Source organism: Peromyscus maniculatus, chromosome 14, assembly GCF_049852395.1.
Source record: "Peromyscus maniculatus bairdii isolate BWxNUB_F1_BW_parent chromosome 14, HU_Pman_BW_mat_3.1, whole genome shotgun sequence".
Classification (NCBI taxonomy): domain Eukaryota; kingdom Metazoa; phylum Chordata; class Mammalia; order Rodentia; family Cricetidae; genus Peromyscus; species Peromyscus maniculatus.
Genome location: NC_134865.1, coordinates 44,653,740 through 44,672,904, shown reverse-complemented (window position 1 = coordinate 44,672,904; position 19,165 = coordinate 44,653,740). Strand labels below are relative to the sequence as shown.

At 43.5% G+C, this 19,165-nt stretch overlaps 1 protein-coding gene across 7 annotated transcripts in view; it reads right to left on the bottom strand.

Annotated features, from left to right (window-relative positions):
- Positions 1-16,223: 16,223 nt before the first annotated feature.
- The window catches only part of Pcnx4 (pecanex 4), a 39,196-nt gene continuing 36,254 nt past the window's right edge, over positions 16,224-19,165 (bottom strand). For all 7 annotated transcript variants that reach the window (XM_042260776.2, XM_076550864.1, XM_042260775.2 and 4 more), the window contains one exon: positions 16,224-17,038. In XM_042260776.2, coding sequence (XP_042116710.1) covers positions 16,787-17,038 — 252 coding nt within the window. In that variant the 3' untranslated portion in view covers positions 16,224-16,786. The remainder of the gene's footprint in view (positions 17,039-19,165) is intronic.

Below are 19,165 nucleotides of genomic sequence, written 5' to 3'. Positions count from 1 at the left end.
ACAGACCATCCCACAGCAGATTCTTCTCAAAAGCACACACCAGAAGTTTGAAACTCCCCTTCATATGCACACACACATATAAAATTTTTATTATATATCCTATATAAAATTCTTTTATATATAAATATATACATATTTAATATATTTATTTATAAGTATATATATGTGTATATATATATATAATCAAGTTAAAAAAACTAGACTGCATACCCATGTAAAATCTAAAAGTACAAAAGGATAAGTAGTGTTTTAAAAGTGCCTTCCTCCTCCCAGTATGCCTCTCTGGAGGCAACCACTGCTCCATCCTCTTCTGTGCCTTTGGTGGAATTCTCCACAATTCCCAGCAGAGGTCTTACACGGGAAACTGGAAGGTGCCTGAATTTCCCTATTGTTCTCAGGTTCAGCAAAGCCTATGGTACAAGTCCCGAGTCTGCAATGAGCAAAGAACGAGCACCTCAGATGAGAGTGACTGACAGAAAGGACAAGGAAATTCACCTGAGGATACAACCGTCTTGGCACAGTTTGGGCCCTCATGGACGGCACCATCTGAGTGACAAGGGAAATGGTTGGGGCATCTCACCCTGCAGTGCCCTGTCCAGGCCTCTCTGGCACCCTGTGCCCTGTTCTGGCTGGCTCCAGTCACTTGGAGATTTGACCAAGCTGACTTAGGCAGAGGGAGGTGCGAGGGTTCGGAAACCTGATGCCATGTGATGTGAGGACAGCTAGCAGAAACTGGATTGTGTTTAGCCGTACAGAAGCCAGAGATGACAGGACTTAGGGAGGATATGTCAGCTGTCTTCAAGTCTATGAGGGATTGCCACGGGGATGACAGGCTGCTTTGTTCTCTCTAAGGCCAGCAGGCAGAGCTACCATCTGCTGCTTCCAGAATTAAAGACCTATCACATGAACAGAAGACAGAGAAGACAGAACCTTTGAAAATGCAAAGGTCACTACTTCCCACATCTGCAGAGGGAGGTGGGAGAGAATAGCCAAGGCCCAAGCAGAGAATCCCTGAGGACACTGGCTCTAGATCTCCTTTCAACTCATAAGAATCTGCTTCCAGAGGAGCCTTTGAGGAAGCCCTTGCTTACACCGGCCTCCGTGGAATTGAAGAAAAATGTATCTGCTCCAGGGTCGGAAGATAGATGGCATGTCTGTAACCATCCCAGGGCAAATAGGAGCATGGAGAAGTACTTGTCACCGACTCAATAGCTGCTTATTGATGAGGACATGAAGAAATCTTTGTGAGCTGGAGGCTAGTTAGGAAATAATTCGAAAATGTTAGTCACTGCAGTTTCTGGGACTTGTAAAACTTTGGGATAATGAGTCACCAATAAGTTAATAAACAGCCTTCTGATTTCACTCCATAATTGCTGTAAAAGCCTCTCTCTACCATGCTTGGATACAGAAGTATATTACAGGAAGGACAGGTTTGTACCCTAGACCTTGGATTTGGATAGCTCTCTAGTTCTTTATATGAGGGTTTTTTTTCCTCTCTAAGGACAAGCTCTGTTTCTTCAAGTCTAAGATACAGCAGAGTTGTAAAACACTGACTGTCTTTAGGGTTAGGAGTGTAACTCAGTGGTCCAGTGCTTGCCCAGGAGACATGGAGCCCTGAGTTTTTGACTTGTAGCAAGGAAAGGTGACTTTATTTGAATGCATGCACCGTAGAGTTCTGGACAGTAGATATGCTGGGATTCGGCTCTCAGCCTCACCAGGGTACTTAGGTGTATGGAGTCCTTTCCATGTGTCAGTCTCTTTGCTAGGGACAGAGACCACAGCACGTGCAAGCAGAAAGATCCCCCCCCCCCCCGCTGCCCCTTGATGGAATTTATTGGGTGCTGCAGCAAATTATTCTCTGTGAAACCATTTCCTTTTTCTGTAAATCCAAGATAACAATATCACGAGAGCTCTATGAGGATTTTAATCGAGTCTGTGTTAAGTACACAGGAAGCGATGAAGAAAACCTTAGGCCGTGGGTGTTAGGAACTGCCCTGTTTCTGGCTGGAGGAAAGAGAGGTCACCGCCATCAACTGCCCCATGTTTTGTGCTGATTGACAGATTCAACATTTTTAGTGATAATTAGAATTAGTATTTTCTAAGCAGGGAGTAGGGGCCAGCCGCTGCTCTGAGAGTTTTCCATATGTTGCAAGTTCCAGGACAGCCAGAGCTCCACAGGGAAACCCTGTTTCAAACACTCTGACCAAAGGAACTCGAGGGAGGAAAGGGATTATTTGAGTTTATAATTCCAGGTCACAGTCCACTGTTAAGGGAAGGCAGGGCAGGAACTGAAACTCAGACCATGGAGGGACTCTGTTGCTTACTGACCTGTTCTTGCCTGTTCGTGCTCAGTCAGCTTTTTTATAGAACCCAGGTCCACCTGCTTAGGGGGTGTCACTGCCCACAGTGGGCTGGGCCCAGCCACAATAATCAGCAGTCAAGAAAATGCCTCATAGTCATGCCCACAGGTCAGTTTAACCAGGCCAGGTCCTCAGTTGGGCCTCCTTCCTGTACCCCGGGGCTGTAGTGAGTTTACAGCAGACACTAATCAGAATGCCTTTGAAGCCTGCTTGTTTTCCTACTTCTATTTGCTTGGAATATTTTTTCTCCCATTCTTCCATCATAAGGTAGTATCTATTTCTGATGGGAGAAGTGTGGGTCTTTGAGGCAGGAAAATAAACTCTTTTCTTATCCAATCTGTTAGTGTGTGTCTTTTGATTGGGAAATTGAGTCCATTGGTACTGACTTATTATTGAAAAATGTATTAATTCCTATTGTGTTGTTGATTTTTAGTTTTCTTAGTCCTCATTTGCTTAGCAATTCTAGCATCTTTCTCCTGTAACCTGTTGGGTGAGTTTATCCTTCTTTACAATCTGAAGACTTCCTTCCAGTGTCCTCTGTCACAGACTGCTTGAGCCTGCCCACAAAGTGCTGTGGGATGTCTTTCTGTATGCTGTGAATGTGTTGCTATGATTGGTTAATAAATAAAGCTGCATTGGCCTATGGCAAGGCAGCTTAGAGGCAAGTGGGAAATCCAAGCAGATATATGGAAAGGAGGAAGAGACACCAGCCGCCCAAGGAGAAGCAAGATGCCAGCAGACTGGTATCACCTGGCCATGTGGCAACTTATAGATTAATAGAAATGGGTTAAGTTATAATAGCTAGCTAGCAAGAAGCCTGCCATAGGCCATAAAATTAGTAATTAATGAATTATTTTACAAGTGGCTGTGGGACTGTGAGGCTGGGTGGGACCAGAGAAACCTTTCAGCTACAGCAAGGTTTTTATCTCCAATTGTGATAGTTTTTCTAGGTATCATAGTCTGGAATGGCAACTGTCGTTTCTCAGAACTTGAAATGCACTCTTCCGTTCCTTTCTGGCTTTCAGGGTTTCCATTTAAAAAGCTGCTGCTACTACTCTGATGGGCCTGTCTGCATATGTGACTCTGTCCTTCTCTTCTGACACTTTAATTTTCCTTTTTTATTCAATTATTACTACTACTTTGTGTAAATGTATGTGTGTGGTGTCTATGGTGTGTATGTGCACATGTGTGTGGATGCATGTGCCTATGTGTGTGGATAAGGAAGCCAGAGGAGGATGTCAGGTGTCCTGCCCTGTCACTGTCCTTCTATTCCCTTCAGACATGTGCTCACACTGATTCTGGAGCTAGGTTAGCAACTAGTAAACCTCAGTGATGCTCCGCCTTCCCCCCTCACAGTGTTAGAGTAACAGGCTTATGTGGCCATACCTGGCTTTTTATGTAGGTGCTGGGGATTTGAACTTGGGTCTTTATTCTTGTAAACTCTATAGGTCAGTTGTGAGGACATTTGGTGCTGATTTATGGAGAGGGTACCTGAGGTGAGCCCAGCTGGGAAGCCAGAATCTGTTCTGTGAAGCCAGGGGAACGCCAGCATGAGACAGGTGGTCACATGCCCTGATCACATAAGCCAGGGTCTTTGGGTAGATAAGTGTGTGCTGGAGGCAAAGGGGAAGGCCATGTCCTCTAACTTAATGAGTCAGAGTGAACTCTCTGTGGCAAGACTGTGGACTGGGGGCTGGGGGCTGGGGTGTTTGGTATTAGTGCATCCTCTGACTTCACTCACTGGGTGCTCCAGTTGCTGTGGGATTATGGGTCAGGGACAAATGGTTGGGAGTGCTCTGATCTCAGGAACCAGAGCATACACAGTGCCAGGGATGGAGGAGTTTAGGCATTCTCTAACTTCACCAGCTGGGGTGTAGCATGTGGGAGGAAAACAACGGGTCCTCTGACCTAAGCAGCTGACACGTGAGATATGGCTGAAGCGTTCACCAGGGACTGGGTATATGTACATACACTGGGTCCAGTCCTCTCACCTCAGCAGTTTGCTTCAGGTGTGCCAGAAGTGAGCACTAGGCTGGAAGAGTTGCATGCTGGTTGACTTGACCAGGAGGGTTAATGTGGGGTGATGAGAGTGTATGTGGGGAGTTGGAGGGGTGTCTCTCATTCTCTGGTTTCACAGTCAGGCTGTGTGCAGTGTGACAATGGTGTGTGCATGGTGGTGGTGGGAGGTTGTGGGAGCCCGTTCTGGGGTTCCTCGTGGCTTTACCCAGCAGGTCCAAATAGAGGATGATCAGGACCACGGGCCTGAGTGCAGGTGTCTGAGATGGTCGGCACTTGGCTGTGCTGGGGGAGGAGGTCTTTTGCTCCACCCCTTGGCGTCTCTATAAAAACCCTGGACCAGAGACAGTCCGGGCCCGTTGGAATAGGTTCCAGGCCCTCTCGAGGCTATCCTTTATTTTCTATCTGTTTATCTCCGCAACATTCTCCGCTATAAATCCTTCTATCTAATATTTCCTGCTGCTCGCACTCAAGAAAACTCTGGGAAGCTGTGGGGGTGGTGGGTAAACGCCCCACAGAATGGCGCCGTGAACAGGGACTAAAGAAAGGGGAAAAAAAAGGGACTAAAGAAAGGGGAAAAAAAGGGACTAAAGAAAGGGGAAAAAAGGGACTAAAGAAAGGGGAAAAAAGGGACTAAAGAAAAAAGGGACAAAAAAAGGGGGGGACTAAAGACAAATGAACAGGGACTTAAGACAAAGTAATAGGGACTAAAGATAAAGGAAAATAATAGTTTTATTACAGAGTTTTTGGTGAAAGTGCTGAGTTAGCCCTGCCAGTGGAAAGGCATGCCGGTGTTATGGAATATATATATTTTTATATATATATATATTTTTGGTGAGGCGGGGGTTTTATCCTCGAGAGAAAAGGAAAGCGGACTGGAAGGATGTCCGATGCTGCAGCGAAATTCTCTTCTGTCAAAATTTTCTATCTTCTATCCCTTTCTCAATTTCTATCTGTGATAAGTATAAGATATAGGGTAGTAATATAGTTTAGGAAAAACTTAGAAGTATAAGATTGTGTAGGAAAAAATAAGTAAGGCAACTAGACAGAACAACTCAATTTTCTAACTTTGGGGGCTTTGAAAGCAAACTGGGGAAAAAATCTTTCTTTGGGCTTTACGGGTAGTAAATAAGCTCTTCTTTGAGCTTATGGGGAAGAAAAAGTTTCCTATGGAAGCTTTTGACCTGGGGACAGCTGAAATGCTAAATCCAAGCGGCAGGAGAAAGTAATTTCTCCCTGAGGCAAAAATGGGGGTGTAAGAAGTCAAAGTTTAAAGTTCAGAAGTTTTGGGAAAAGTTGGTCTTTCTCCTGGGGGGAAAAATCTTTCTCTTAAACTATAAAACTTTTCTTGGAAAAATTGGGGGAAAAAAATCTCTAAAAAGCCTTAATCTTTCTCAAAAGCTCTCTTAAACTTAAAAACTAAAGCCTTTCAGAACTCTCTCAGGACAAAAATTAGAATCACCTGAAGATATTAGTATGGGGACCACCTGTGATTAGCTCTAAGGGAAAACAACAAACTTAAGACAGCAAAACCTCTAAGTTCTCTTTCAAGCTTTAAAAATCATCCCTGAAATGCAGGAGGCAAGGACAAGTTTCTAAAAACCCCTAAGCTCTGTCTCTTCAAGCTAGTAAAAGACAGTGGGTCAGAGTACCCTGAGGGAAACGCTTGGGGAGAGTGTGGGTGAAGAGCTACAGAGAGCCCAAAAGGGCAGGAAACTTTACCTGAGAAAAGCAAAATAGTCAAGCTTCACAGTTACAGCTGAGCTGAGGCAGCAAAGGTTTTGAGCATTTCAGAATGAAAAGGTGCTCCTAATCGTCCAATGCAAAGATTCCCTGAAGCAATGCAAACTGTTAGCATTGAATCCTCGCTTCTGACCAAAAACCCAGAGGTGACTGGCCAGCATCTCTGAGTTGGAGTGCATTTTGGGGATACTAGGGTTCCTGCAGTTGTAAACTTCCTGGAGCACAGAGCTGAGGCAGGAAGGTGCAGGACCCAGGGAAAGATTGCTAATGAACAAACAAAGCTAAAGACGGTGGGAACGGCACAGTTGTCCACTTTCCTACAAGTCCCGGGTTGATAGGTCCACAGCTGCAAAAAGAAATCTGAGAAAAAGCTTTCCTATCAGAGAAAGGACCTTTCTGGGAAAACAGTAAAGCTGAACTGGGTCTGAAGCAGTCGCGCTGCCGAGTCAGAACGCTGTCTGGGGAAAGAGCCCAGCCAGGGCAGAACAGAACTAACCAGGAGTAAAGCTTTCTTTTCTGTCAGAGAAAGCATCTCTTTGAGAAAAGCTTTGTTTCAACTGACTCCCATGAGATGAGGGAGTGTAGCCCTGAGGGGTGATTGCCTCTGGCATAAGCTCTGTCCTTGAGCACCCAGACAAGCAAAGACAACCCACTGGGGGACTGGGCCAGGTGAAGGCCTGATGAGGCAAAACACCTGTCCTAATGGGAGTTTAGAGATGGCAAAAACCTCCCTTGTTAGATTTTCAGTCTGTACGCAAACCACACAGACCCCGAAAACAAACGGACAAAAAGCCCCTACCTTCAGTAGCAGGGAAAGCCGCTGCTGTAGTGTTGGAAACTGTTTCTGGGGTAGAGGGAATAAACTGAGACCAAACTGGGAACTGTCTGGGAGAAAGACTCTGAAGAAACAGAGAAGGGACATAATCCTCCCCAGAAAATATGACCTGAAAAAGCTGCTAGAATTGGAGGCAGATTCGGGGGAGAGAAAAAAAAGCCCCTACCTCCAAAGGCAGCTAGCAGAGGTACAGAGCCGCAGACAGAAAGCTGAAGCTCTGCATCTGGTGGGGGGAAGGAACAAGCAAAATGAGAATAAGATCAGTGGGAGAAAATCTCTGAAAGAGCTATGGAAAAGCTGTTGTACATGATCCTGCTTTTCACTGACTGGCTAAGGCAAGCACAAGCCCCGAGGAAAGTTGCTATCAGAAATGCCAGCCTCAATGCCGGCTAATGAGGCAGGTGTGGTTCTGATTCGGGGGCCAGTGTCTGATGAAGTTGAAACACCTGTTAAAGCCAGCTGAGAATAGAAACCTCCCAATGTGCCATAGCTGAAAATGTAAAAGGCTTGTTCAAATCTCCCGTTGCAAAAGCCAAAGAACTTTGTTCAAACCTCCCGGGCAAGAATTTGTAAGCAAGTCTGGTTAAAAGAGAACCAGTTGACTCTCAAACACGACAAGAAATATGGGAAATGATATAAGGGACTGATATATGGGACTGATATTATGGACTGATATAAGGGATATGCATTCTGGGAAAGGTAGTTTTTCTGCTAAAGATGGCGACATTGCCCTGAAACACTTTTGTCAGCTCGAAAATATGTTCATGGTAAACTTAAAATACAGCTTTTTTAAGAATAAGGAGGAAAAATCGTCTAAGGGTTTAAGTGTCAATTCCAGTGAAAAATTGAAAGGGTACAGAACTAGGCGCTTCGCGGTTTGGGGCTCTGTTGGTAAAATGCCTTATTTACCCTAATAGTTGTGCAAAGTTTTTACGGTAGTTGGATGACAAAAAGCTACCTATAAGAGCAAACAAGTCACCTTAAAATCCTTAAAATATCACCTAATAGCTGTGCAGTTTTTGGCGAAGAGCTTTACAACAGCTAAATAAGATAATTTCACCCTCAGCGTGAAGTGAAGTTTTCAGAAGAGCATACCAAAAGTACTGCTGTAATAGAAACGTTTGTCTGAATTGAGGCATTTAGGGGAGCTATTATGAATTTGGGTGAAGGGACAGCCTCTAGTTAAAAACCGTTTACCGCTGACAGTGCATCTCTGCCGGTCCAAACGGCTGACAGAAATGGCAACTTTGGAGTGTGGCGTCGTCTGGAGAATGTTACAATCCCCTAGCAACAAGTATCACAACTCTATAATGACAACACTCACTAAATCCCAGTGCTTTATAACAAAGCTAACTATAAACTGTAAACTTTAGAAATGATGTACGTACTTCCTGTCTAGTTAAGAGAATCTTTCTGATAGAGATGGTGATAATAATTAAGAGTAAGAAGTAGAGAGACGAATATAAGATATGTGAGTTTGTAAAATTCTGTCTTGTTAGATCTGTGTTAAGAAATCTTTAGGTGTTTGCTAAGTTAGATATATGCTAATGGTAGCCTATATAAGTTTGTAAAATAGATCAATAGAGTTCCTTTAAGAATATAAGCTTGTAAGAAGTATCTAAGGTAGTCTTAAGACATGTAGTAATAAGCTTGTAAGATGCTAGTTGTAAATGTAAGTTTAAATAAGAAATAAGATGGAATGAATATAAGTATATAAGAATTAATAGGAAATATATTTGCTAAAGTAGTTCTATAAAGTATAAATAAGTAGATGTTAATATGTTGTATGTGAGTTTGTAAAAACGTGTAAATGTTGAATATGAGTCTAAATGCTTTGCAAGGCAAAAAATGTTATATGTGAGTTTGTGAAAAAGTGTAAATGTTAAGTGTGAGTCTATTAATGTATATGGTGAAAACACCTGAGACACAGGAGATAGTGTCCTAGTAGACTGCAAAGTAGGCAGTCTGAATGGTTACAAAAGCTCCAGAAGCCGCTAAGAAGCTAAGAATGGCGGACGCCAGAACCAGCATAAGGCATCTGCAGCTGAGATCCGTGGAATATCAACGCAGCACAGAAAAACCTGAGCTAACAGCAAAAACGGTGCGGTTTAAAATATTACTATAACTAAAAAGTTCTGTCTGTGAGAACAAAAGTTGCAGAGACGCTTGTTTGAACAAAAATTAACTGCAAAAAGTTTTGGTTGAAAAATGTCTCTTCATATTTGGAAGTGAAAGCCTGATACCAGAATTTATTTCTTGTTTGAACTTTTTGAACTTTAAATGAGATAAAATTACAAAAACATTTTGGTTATGGATTTCTTCAAATTTGGAAGGCTAGTACCAATATTTATCATTTGAATTTTGGTACTTAAATGAAATGAACAATAGAGATTTCATTGCAGTGGGACAATTTTGAGCTTACTTATAGTAATGACCTAGGAACAGTTTTCTGGAATTGGGTTAAAAATGGAACTGTTTAAATGAAGAAATGTATTTCTACTTAGAATCAAGATGCAATTTTGTGTATGCATATATGCTTTATTAATTGGAGATTTATGAATTGTTTTGTGGAACTGTTTATGTAAAAATGGAATTACTTATGGAACTGGTTTTGTGTTACAAATGGAACTGTTTAAACAGAAAAGTTTGGGTTTTCTAACTAGGCTTGAGATTTTGCTTAAAAATTATAAAGAAAAGGAGGAGCTATGAGATTGAATTATGTTCGCTGAAACCTATTGATATTAATGCACCCTGGCTTTGTGGAATTGAGGAAATGTTTAAGTTTGATGTGAATACATCGAAGTTTTTCCTATGTTCTGTTAACAAGAAAATTCAAATGACTGAGTTAAAGTTGTAAGACGGAGAAAATTGTTAACTATATATAGCATCATATATGCTAATTCTAATGGTTCTGTTAAGAGTTTGTTTTGAGTTGTAAGATTGAGAGAATTGTGACTATGTATAGCAATATTTGTTAACCTGTTAATGGTAATGATGAAGCTAAGGGATTCTTTAAGTTTGTAGTCGCCTTAAGAGTTTTGGTTTAGAAAGGGCTTGAGGCAGCTAAGACTGCTGTGGTCACCTTGGACCTAATTCAAAAGAGAAATGCCATCTATATCATCCTCTACTCCCATACTGGGAGGTGTAACAGCTATGGAGATTGCTGTAAGCCATTAATAGTTATTTTTTTATATATTAAGAAGGGGGGACCTGTGGGAGCCCGTTCTGGGGTTCCTCGTGGCTTTACCCAGCAGGTCCAAATAGAGGATGATCAGGACCACGGGCCTGAGTGCAGGTGTCTGAGATGGTCTGCACTTGGCTGTGCTGGGGGAGGAGGTCTTTTGCTCCACCCCTTGGCGTCTCTATAAAAACCCTGGACCAGAGACAGTCCGGGCCCGTTGGAATAGGTTCCAGGCCCTCTCGAGGCTATCCTTTATTTTCTATCTGTTTATCTCCGCAAGACTCTCCGCTATAAATCCTTCTATCTAATATTTCCTGCTGCTCGCACTCAAGAAAACTCTGGGAAGCTGTGGGGGTGGTGGGTAAACGCCCCACAGGAGGTATAGCCTCTGACTTGGACAGCCTTGGGGTGTGTGTGGCATATTGTATATGGGGTAAGAGTGCGTGGGCGGCTTATACGTCCTCTGGTTTTACCAGTTGGGGTGTTCCCGGTGTGGCAGGGGTATGCCTGGAGCTGGGGTGGAGCATGTTGTTGGTGTGACTTCCACACTGATATGCTTTTCTATGGGGATCCCTGTCCCTGCAAGCTCTATCGTCAACAGCAGGACGATCCGCGGAGAGGCAAGAATAAAACTGTTCAATATGACTTCAGTTAGCCGGCACTGGTTCAAACTTCTGGAGTCCGACATCATAATTTTGGAAAAAAGTTTGCTGATGACAATGAACTCAGGCCAGGTTGTACAACGAAGCTTAAGGCATGTTTACACTGAAACTCTTTACAAAATACATATGGCCTCTTCCACAAAGACGGGTCCTGTTGACTTAGAAACAACGCTTCAGATAAGGAACTAGGAGGATTGACCGAGGTAAACGCAATGGCTGTGGGAGTCGGGATTGGCCTGGCCTGAAGATAACACAGAAGTCACTTAGGCTGTAGTAAAGTACAGGTGACATCTCTCACAAGGAAGGGCTTTATGGACTGAGAAGCAATGCTCAAGATTTGGGGTGGGGGGAGTCTGGCTAAATAAACAATCTGGGGGATTCTGTGAATACTGGCCCTGCAGATAGCAGAAGGTCACCAAGTTGTCGATTCCATCTTTCCCCAGAGTTCTGGGTGGAAGACCGGCAAGAATCTCCTTCCTTTGAAGAGACAAGCCTGCATGTTTAACTTCTCTGGCTTTAGTGCTTCTCTGGTGCACAAGGGCCTCCTGTCCTCGACATTCTCCCTTAGAGAAGAGCAACTTCAAAGAAAAAGACAGACCTGACCGAAGTTCCCACAATGGGTTACTGTAAGCAACACTTGGTATCAATAGAGCATCTTCTGCTTTGTCTGTTTGAGCTAAATGCTGGAGAGGGTCTATTCTGTCCTGTCTCCCTCAAAGGGATTCAGGAGTGCAGACAGTAAGGTCAGCTCTATGGCTTGGTTCTTGGCCATTAGGTTATTCATATTTTTTCATACCTTTATAAGTAACTCGTTCTTCACTGTAGAACAAAAACTCCTAAAATGTGCTGTTTTATCTTCGTGACATTTGTACTTCTCACAAAAGTTACTAAACTAATATCACTTTTGTAGACAAATTCTGACTTTTCTCTCTGTCTTCCCATCTTCCTTTTTTCCTTTTTTTTTTTTTTTTTTGGTTTTTAGAGACAGGGTTTCTCTGTGTAGCTTTGGAGCCTGTCCTGGATCTCACTCTGTAGCCCAGGCTGGCCTCGAACTCACAGAGATCCGCCTGCCTCTGCCTCCCGAGTGCTGGGATTAAAGGTGTGTGCCACCACCGCCCAGCCTGCCTATCTTTCTTGAAGGCCAACGTCTTCCTTCTATTGTTCTCTATTATCTGAGACAGGGTCTCTCATGGACCCTGGAGCTTGATTTTCTCCTGGACCAGCTAGCTAGCAAGACCCTGGGAGCTGCCCATTTCCACTGGACCCTGGAGCTGGGGTTACGAACACAGGGCTGTACCCTGCTTTTAAGTGGGTGCTGGAGATCTGAACTCGGATATTCATGCTGGTAAATCAAGCGCTTTGCCCACTGACCCATCTCCTTAACTCTATTATGTATTTGTATTATTGACTTCTAGAAATATAACAATGGTCACCAAAGTTAACAATATAACTAGCCATCACTAAGAATTCTATCACTCATTCCACAGACTATCTCCCTGATTTTATTTAACCAGATTGATGTGCTGGTCAACAATGGTGAGAAGATCCCAGATTTCCTTGGCTTTAGACACCAACCTGGATGTCGTCAAGGAGCTGATGGGGATGAACTACTTAGGGACGGTGTCCTTGACCGAATGTACTCTACATCAAATGATAGAAACATGGGCAGTTTGTCACTGTGGGAATTGTGTCTCTGTCCCTTTCCAGTGTGTACTGTGCCAGCAAACATGATCTTTAGGTAAGGTGGCCCAAACTCTGACGAAACCAACCTGAGCGCATACAAGGCATGCTGACCATGAGTGGGAGAGGTAGTGGTCCCCATCCTTATCCCCAAGCTTGCCACGTCTTTACCAAGGACTCATGGTCTGTCCCTACTGTCTCCTACACACACCTCTGTCCCCACGAGGTGACTTCTTTTGTTTTCCCTGACCATAAACAGATATTTCCTGCCTGATGACGGATCCCAGGCCCCATGACTCTACTGGGAAAGATACTGACTATTCACTTCAGTTTCATAGGAAGAAGAAATCTAGTCAAAGACTAGAAGAAAGCTTGATTTGGGTCATCCATCTTACGAAGTTGTAAACATTAGAATGGAGTCAACTTTTATTATTTTATTTCCGTTATGCTTTCAGTGAATATCACTAAGCCTACCACACTCCCCCAACCTCTTACTTTTCTTTTTGGAATTCCACACTGAAATTTTTCCTCTTTTTTTTTTTTAATCTTCCAGCCTTCTGTATTGGTTGGGACCCACTAAGTTTCCTAGTGGCTGTACCCTGCAGGCCTGCATAAGAGGTTGATTGGACCAGGGACCCGAGTTCCAGGTGTTTGGAAGGGTCTACACAAGGCTGTATCTAGCAAGGGGGAAGCTTGGCAATGGTGCCATTGTGGGGAACGAGCAGTTCCTACACGGGAGGTGATGGCAGATTGGAGTTACGCCAGGTGCTCTGTTTTGAATGGATGGTCTGACATTGTGGCGGTTTGGATGAGAATGGCCCCCACAGGTTCATCTATTGGCATGCTCAGTCCCCAGCTGATGAACTGTTTGGAGAGGTTTACAGGTGCCTTGTTGGCGGAGGTGTGTCACGGGGGTGGGCTTTGAGGTTTCAAGAGCTCAGCCAGGCCCAGTCTCTCTCTGCATGCTGCCCGTGGATCAGGATGTAAATGTCTCCACTACTTCTCCAGCACCACGCCTGCTTGAGTGCCGCTGCCGCGCCATGCTCCCGCCACGGTAATGGACTAACTTTCTGAAACTGTAAACAAGCTCCCAATGAAATACTTCCACATTTACCTTGGTGATGGTGTCTCTTCACAGCCACAGAACATCCACTAAGGCAAATATTAAATACAAAATATTGTAAAAAACAACTTTTAAAACAAAGTCTAGAGAGGACTTACATTCACTGAGTGGTGACTTGGTACAAAAGGAACCTAGGCCACCATGACCAGTTTACAGGAGTCAGGATTGAAACTGCTCTGCCTTGTTCCCCGTCGACTTTGAATGTCATGTCAGCCCCATGTGTGCTCAGTTATTCGGGTCCTCCACTTCACTCCTTCCTCCTTGGAAAGCCCTGAGCTCCAATTCCTGTCCCCAAAGTATTTCCTAGGTCCTTGACTTCCAACTACCAGCAGGAAGCAGCCCACCCACAGAAGAGCGCTGGTGTGGGGACAGCCCAAGGCAGGTGCCTCAGGTGCTGCAGGAAGGACTCACATGTGCCCAGGCGCCATTCAGAGGAAAGCAGGGTGAGGAGGGCAGCAGAGAGCCAGATGTTTGACACACAGGTCCGTAACAACCTCAACCTTTGTTTTTGGGGAAATCAGAGATGGAATCTAGACTGGAATGGGTTAATAAATGATGCAATGGGGAACTGTGATCATTTTAGGATAATGCAGGGTCAAGGGAAGGCAAGGCTTGGCATTATGTTAATGATGAAAACCTTCTCATTTCAAACTGCTACCTTTGGGGATAAAGCCCAATGCAGCCTGTTAATGCAATCCTTGTAAGTGACCATTACAAAGAGCTTTTAGCCTCAAGACATTTTTCTCCATGAAAAAAGTTATAATATTGTCCATCTAATAAATTCAATCAGATAAACCACCGCCAGATGTCTAAACTAGTTTAGGGTGTAACCTAAAACTCCATTTTACTACACTGTAACACCTGCAAAAATTCAACTCAGGAATTTTTTGGATTTATTAACTGAAATTAGTCCCAAAATAATCTTTTTAACACGGATGGAATAAACTGGTTCATATGCTAAGTAACTGACTTAGCATCAGCACATAACAGACTACAATCAGCACACTTTAATAGGCTTAGCCATTTCTTTCTTTTTTTTTTTTTTTTTTTTTTTAGTTCTAGTGTTTCTTGTTTTTATTTGGGGTGGGAGACAGCAGAGACACAGGGCGGGAACGGACTGGTAATGGGCAACCTCCTCCTCTTTCTTCTCAAACAGGAAGTGCTGCCACTTTGGACAGCAGGTTCACCCAAAGGGCACATCCTGGACTGTGACCTTCTGAAGATAAACGTTTGTTTCTTTTGACACATAATGTTTACCAGCATTAGGTGAGATGGGTCTGGCCACATTTCTAAGGCCAGGTAGAGGTGACTGTGTGGCTTTTACTGAGACTTGGCAGTGGGGCAGAGGACTGATCGCTGGGACAGTAACCAGACATTCCAGGGTGAGCGGAACAGCAGATGAGGCCATAGGCAGATCTGTGCCAGGGGCTCTCTAAGTGGGCAGTGCCTCTGAGGAGGGAGACGAGAAGAGATGGGACAAAGACACGTGAATAAAGGTTGGAGGGCAGAGGCAGGATGGGAGAAGAGCTGACTGCTACAGACACAATGAAGCTTCCTAAGACGCCCTGGCCGGGTGACCCTAGGGACAGTGTGGCACTACCTGCTGGGGGGGCTGACTTGCTTCCTTCTAACAACTAACAAGGCAGCACGAAGCCACCGCAGAGCTCTGAGGATGCTTTCTCACACGCACCCAGGACAGACAGGCTTGTTCCAGCCCTGCCACCAATGGTGAGCTCTCCAAGGCAGGTGTTAGTAAACTGGGGATCCTAATGGGCTGAGCAGCTTGAAATCCCCCCCACCCTTTACTTTCCTTCCAGCAACGGGAAGATTTCCTTGTTCTTAGTGAAAGCCAGAAGCCCAGCATATAGCTCACACGAAACCTTCTGCATGGGGCAGTCCTAAGAAACCACCCTGATCCCGTGACCCTGCCCAGGTGTCTATAAATAGGTGGCTTAGCCATTTCTAAAGGTAACTACTGTCTTAGGGCTCCATGAGTTCCTATACATTTAGTTGGAAATCAAGTAAGGAACACAGCCAGTTCCCATCTGAAGGGCACATGTCCATTGTCCTTTTAAGTGTGTGTAAATCATCCCTGAGCAGCAAGACAATGAAAATGAAGTTCTGATAACTTTATGGGAATTTCCTCTGACCTTCAATTTTGAGTTGATATACCTAAGACACTAGGAGCTGATGGCCCAACTGGGTAATCAGTTGCAAGAATTGTGTAAGGAGTCAGAACTATGGGATGGCCTCTGGTTGTGAAAACACCCACAATGAAGAGTACCATTTTATTTACACATAATAACTATTTGGAAAGATTGATAAGATTTTATTGGAGAGAGACTGGTATGGTATCTCAGTTGGTAAAGTGTTTGCCGTCCAAGCATGATGACCTGAGTTTGATACCCAGTACTCTGTAAAAAGCCAGACATGGCAGCACGGACTTCTAACTCCACTGCTGGGGAGGTGGGCACAGACGGGGCTCATTGGCTGGCCACTTAGCCCACTCGGCAAGCCCCAAGTCTCTGAGAAAGACACTGCCCAGGCTGACCTCTGCTCTCCACAAGCATGGGTAGGTACCTACACACATGTATACCCCTCTCCCAACACAAAGAACAAGATCTTACTGGTCATATTTTATTTCAAGTGCTTACGGTTTCTAAACTGAAATATATGAAAAATGATACACTGTATGGGACTGTTCACACCATGTTAAATGTTAAAACAGTATGACATTTGAAAATACTAGAAAATTAACTACATTTCAAATAAATATATGTATATATTGTTAACCATTAAAAGGATTCATTATTATTTAAAAACACTAATATGAATGTCTTTTAAATATATAATTATACACCTGTTGACTTTTAAAAAGACAAACTACTTTTCAGACATTTAACAAAGCAGTAAAAAACATCTAATCTTGTACAAATGTCTTTAGCTACCAAAACCTATGAGAACTCATACAGCACAAATATTGGCCAACTACTTCTACCCATGTTAGGCACAGAGGAGCTGCTGTTTGAGTCATTCAGACGGCTGAGAATCAGCTTTACAGGCCTTAGTTTTTCTCTCAGGCATCCCTGGGGCAAGAAGAAAAGTCTAGAGAGGTCACACAACTTAGACTCGTGCTGTTTAACTAGTGCCTCCTCTGACGTCCTCACATTGAGATGTAAAAACGGACTAACACAAATGTATAGGGAGAGGTTTTGAGGAGAAAATTGGATACCCTAAGGGTGGGTCAGCAGCTTGGACAGTGAGGTTCCTCAGAAGGAGTGGGTGAGCCTGGATACTGTAGCGCTCCTCATCGTCGTTGGTGGCATAGAGCAGTTCCCATGAAAGATTGGCCCACTGGCCTCGAACAGCCTCAGCATTCAGCTTCCCGACGTGGACCAGGAGCTCCTGGAGCACCAGGACCCTCGCGGTGTAAACGCCCTGGAAGTGTGAAAGGGGAGGGAAGGTCACCGAACATAAAGCAAAACTGCCCACCACACAACAGAGACTGGCCTCTGAAGATGCGCACGAGTTGCTTAGCTTTCCAATCAAGAATCACCTCTGTTTCCTTAGCTCTCTAAATAAATAGAAGAAAAACTTCACTTAATTACTACGACAACATTTCAGTTACTTAGTGTCTTCTGACTCTGACCCATCACTTCACGTGGCCTTGGCTGTATGTTAGTGGAGAGATCTGTTATTTTCTCATTGATGAGACAAAATACTAGACCAAAAAAAAAAAACAAAAAACCAAAAAAAACCAAAAACAAAAAACAAAAAACAAAAAAACAAAACAAAACAAAACAAAACAAAAAAACCAAAACAACAACAACCAAAAACAAAAAAGCAAAAACAAAAAAAGCCTTAAGAAAGGAAGGGCTGGAGCTGGAGAGATGGCTCAGTGTTAAGAGCACTTCAATCAGGTTACGTCTTTATTAGAGTCTACATTCTTTACATACTATAGTAACAAATCTTTTATGAGATAGGTAGTTATTTTTCCCATGCTGGTTTGTGTTTTCACTTTCTGACAGTATCTTTTAAAACACAAAATTTATTTTTTTCCGCACTGTTTTGCTTTGAGGCAGGGCCTCATATAGCCCAGGCTACACTCAAATTCTGTGTTCTGTGTTGCAGAGGATGACCACAAAGTCTTGATCCTCCTGGGGATAGAATATATAAAAGCCCGCTTTTTTCTTCTCCTCTTCATAAATCTTTTTTTTTTTTTTGCTGTATTATTTTGGTTCTTTTCAACATTTTCAAGATTTACTTTATTTTACATGTCTAAGTATTTTACCTGCATGTGCCCAAGGAGGCCAGAAGAGGGATCTGGACCTCTGGAACTAGTGTTACAGATGGCTATGAGCCACCATGGGTGCTGGGAATTGAACCCGGGTCCTCTGAGCCATCCTGCCACTCCCTTGTTTTGTTGTTGAGGCGGGCTCTTATGTGGCCACAGATGTAGACGATGAAGTCCTCTGGAACCAGGAAGGACTCGGAAGTCTTGAGCCTTCTGCTAAGATTACACATGTGCAACATTTCAAAGAATTTTATTTTTGGTTAGCTGGCTTTTGTCTTTTTTAAGACAAGGACTTGCTTTGTAGCCCAGGTTGGCCTCAAACTTGTGGTAATCTTCCCTCAGGCTCCAAGGTCCTGGATTTAGGAAGCCACTAGACCAGCAAATATAGGCCCTATTCTCTTCTTCTGTTCGTATGTTTTCCTTTTCTGATAGAGGGGTTCACCGAGGGTCTTGTACGAGGCAAACAATCTATGAAGGAGCCATTTCTGCACTCCTGGTTAACCCACTGACTTTCTTTCTTTCTGACACAGTCAGGATGAACGAGAATCTGTGTCATAGCCATGGATAACCTTGAACGTCTGATCCCCTTGCCTCTACCTTCCGAGTAACTAGGTTACCCTGTCTGGTTTTATGTGGTGCCAAGAGTTCGGAACCTAGGGGCCTCCAAGCACCCTACACAAGCACTTCAGCAACTGATCTGCATCTCTAGCCTCAAGGTTTTCCTTCAATTCTTTTCATTCTCATTTTTGATGTGTATGGATGTTTTGCTTGGATGTATATCTGTACACTATAGGCATACAGTGCCTGAGAAGACCGGAACAGAGTGCTGCATCTCCTGGGAGTTCCAGATGGTTGAGAGGTGCCATGTGGTTGCTGGAATTGAACCTCGGACCTCTGGAAAAGCAGGCAGTGCTCTTCACTGTTGAGTTATTGCTCCACCCTTAAACATTTTATTTTTAATGAGGTAAGTCAATGTGGTTTCATTTGTTCCTCATACTTTTGTTATCATGTCTAAGAAATTATTTTCAAGTTTGAGGTTATGAAAATTACGCTCACATTTTCTCCTAAAATTTCCATGGTTTTAGCTGTAACATTTATTTTATTTTATTTTATTTTATTTTATTTTATTTTATGCAATGGAGGTCAGTTATTTAATTTGGCGTTAGCTGAGATCTTTAGTAGATAGGACAGCATCTTCAAATAAGATGAATGTAAGTCCTACCCCACAGTACCTGTGAATATGACCTTTATTGGAATGGGTACTTGCCAAT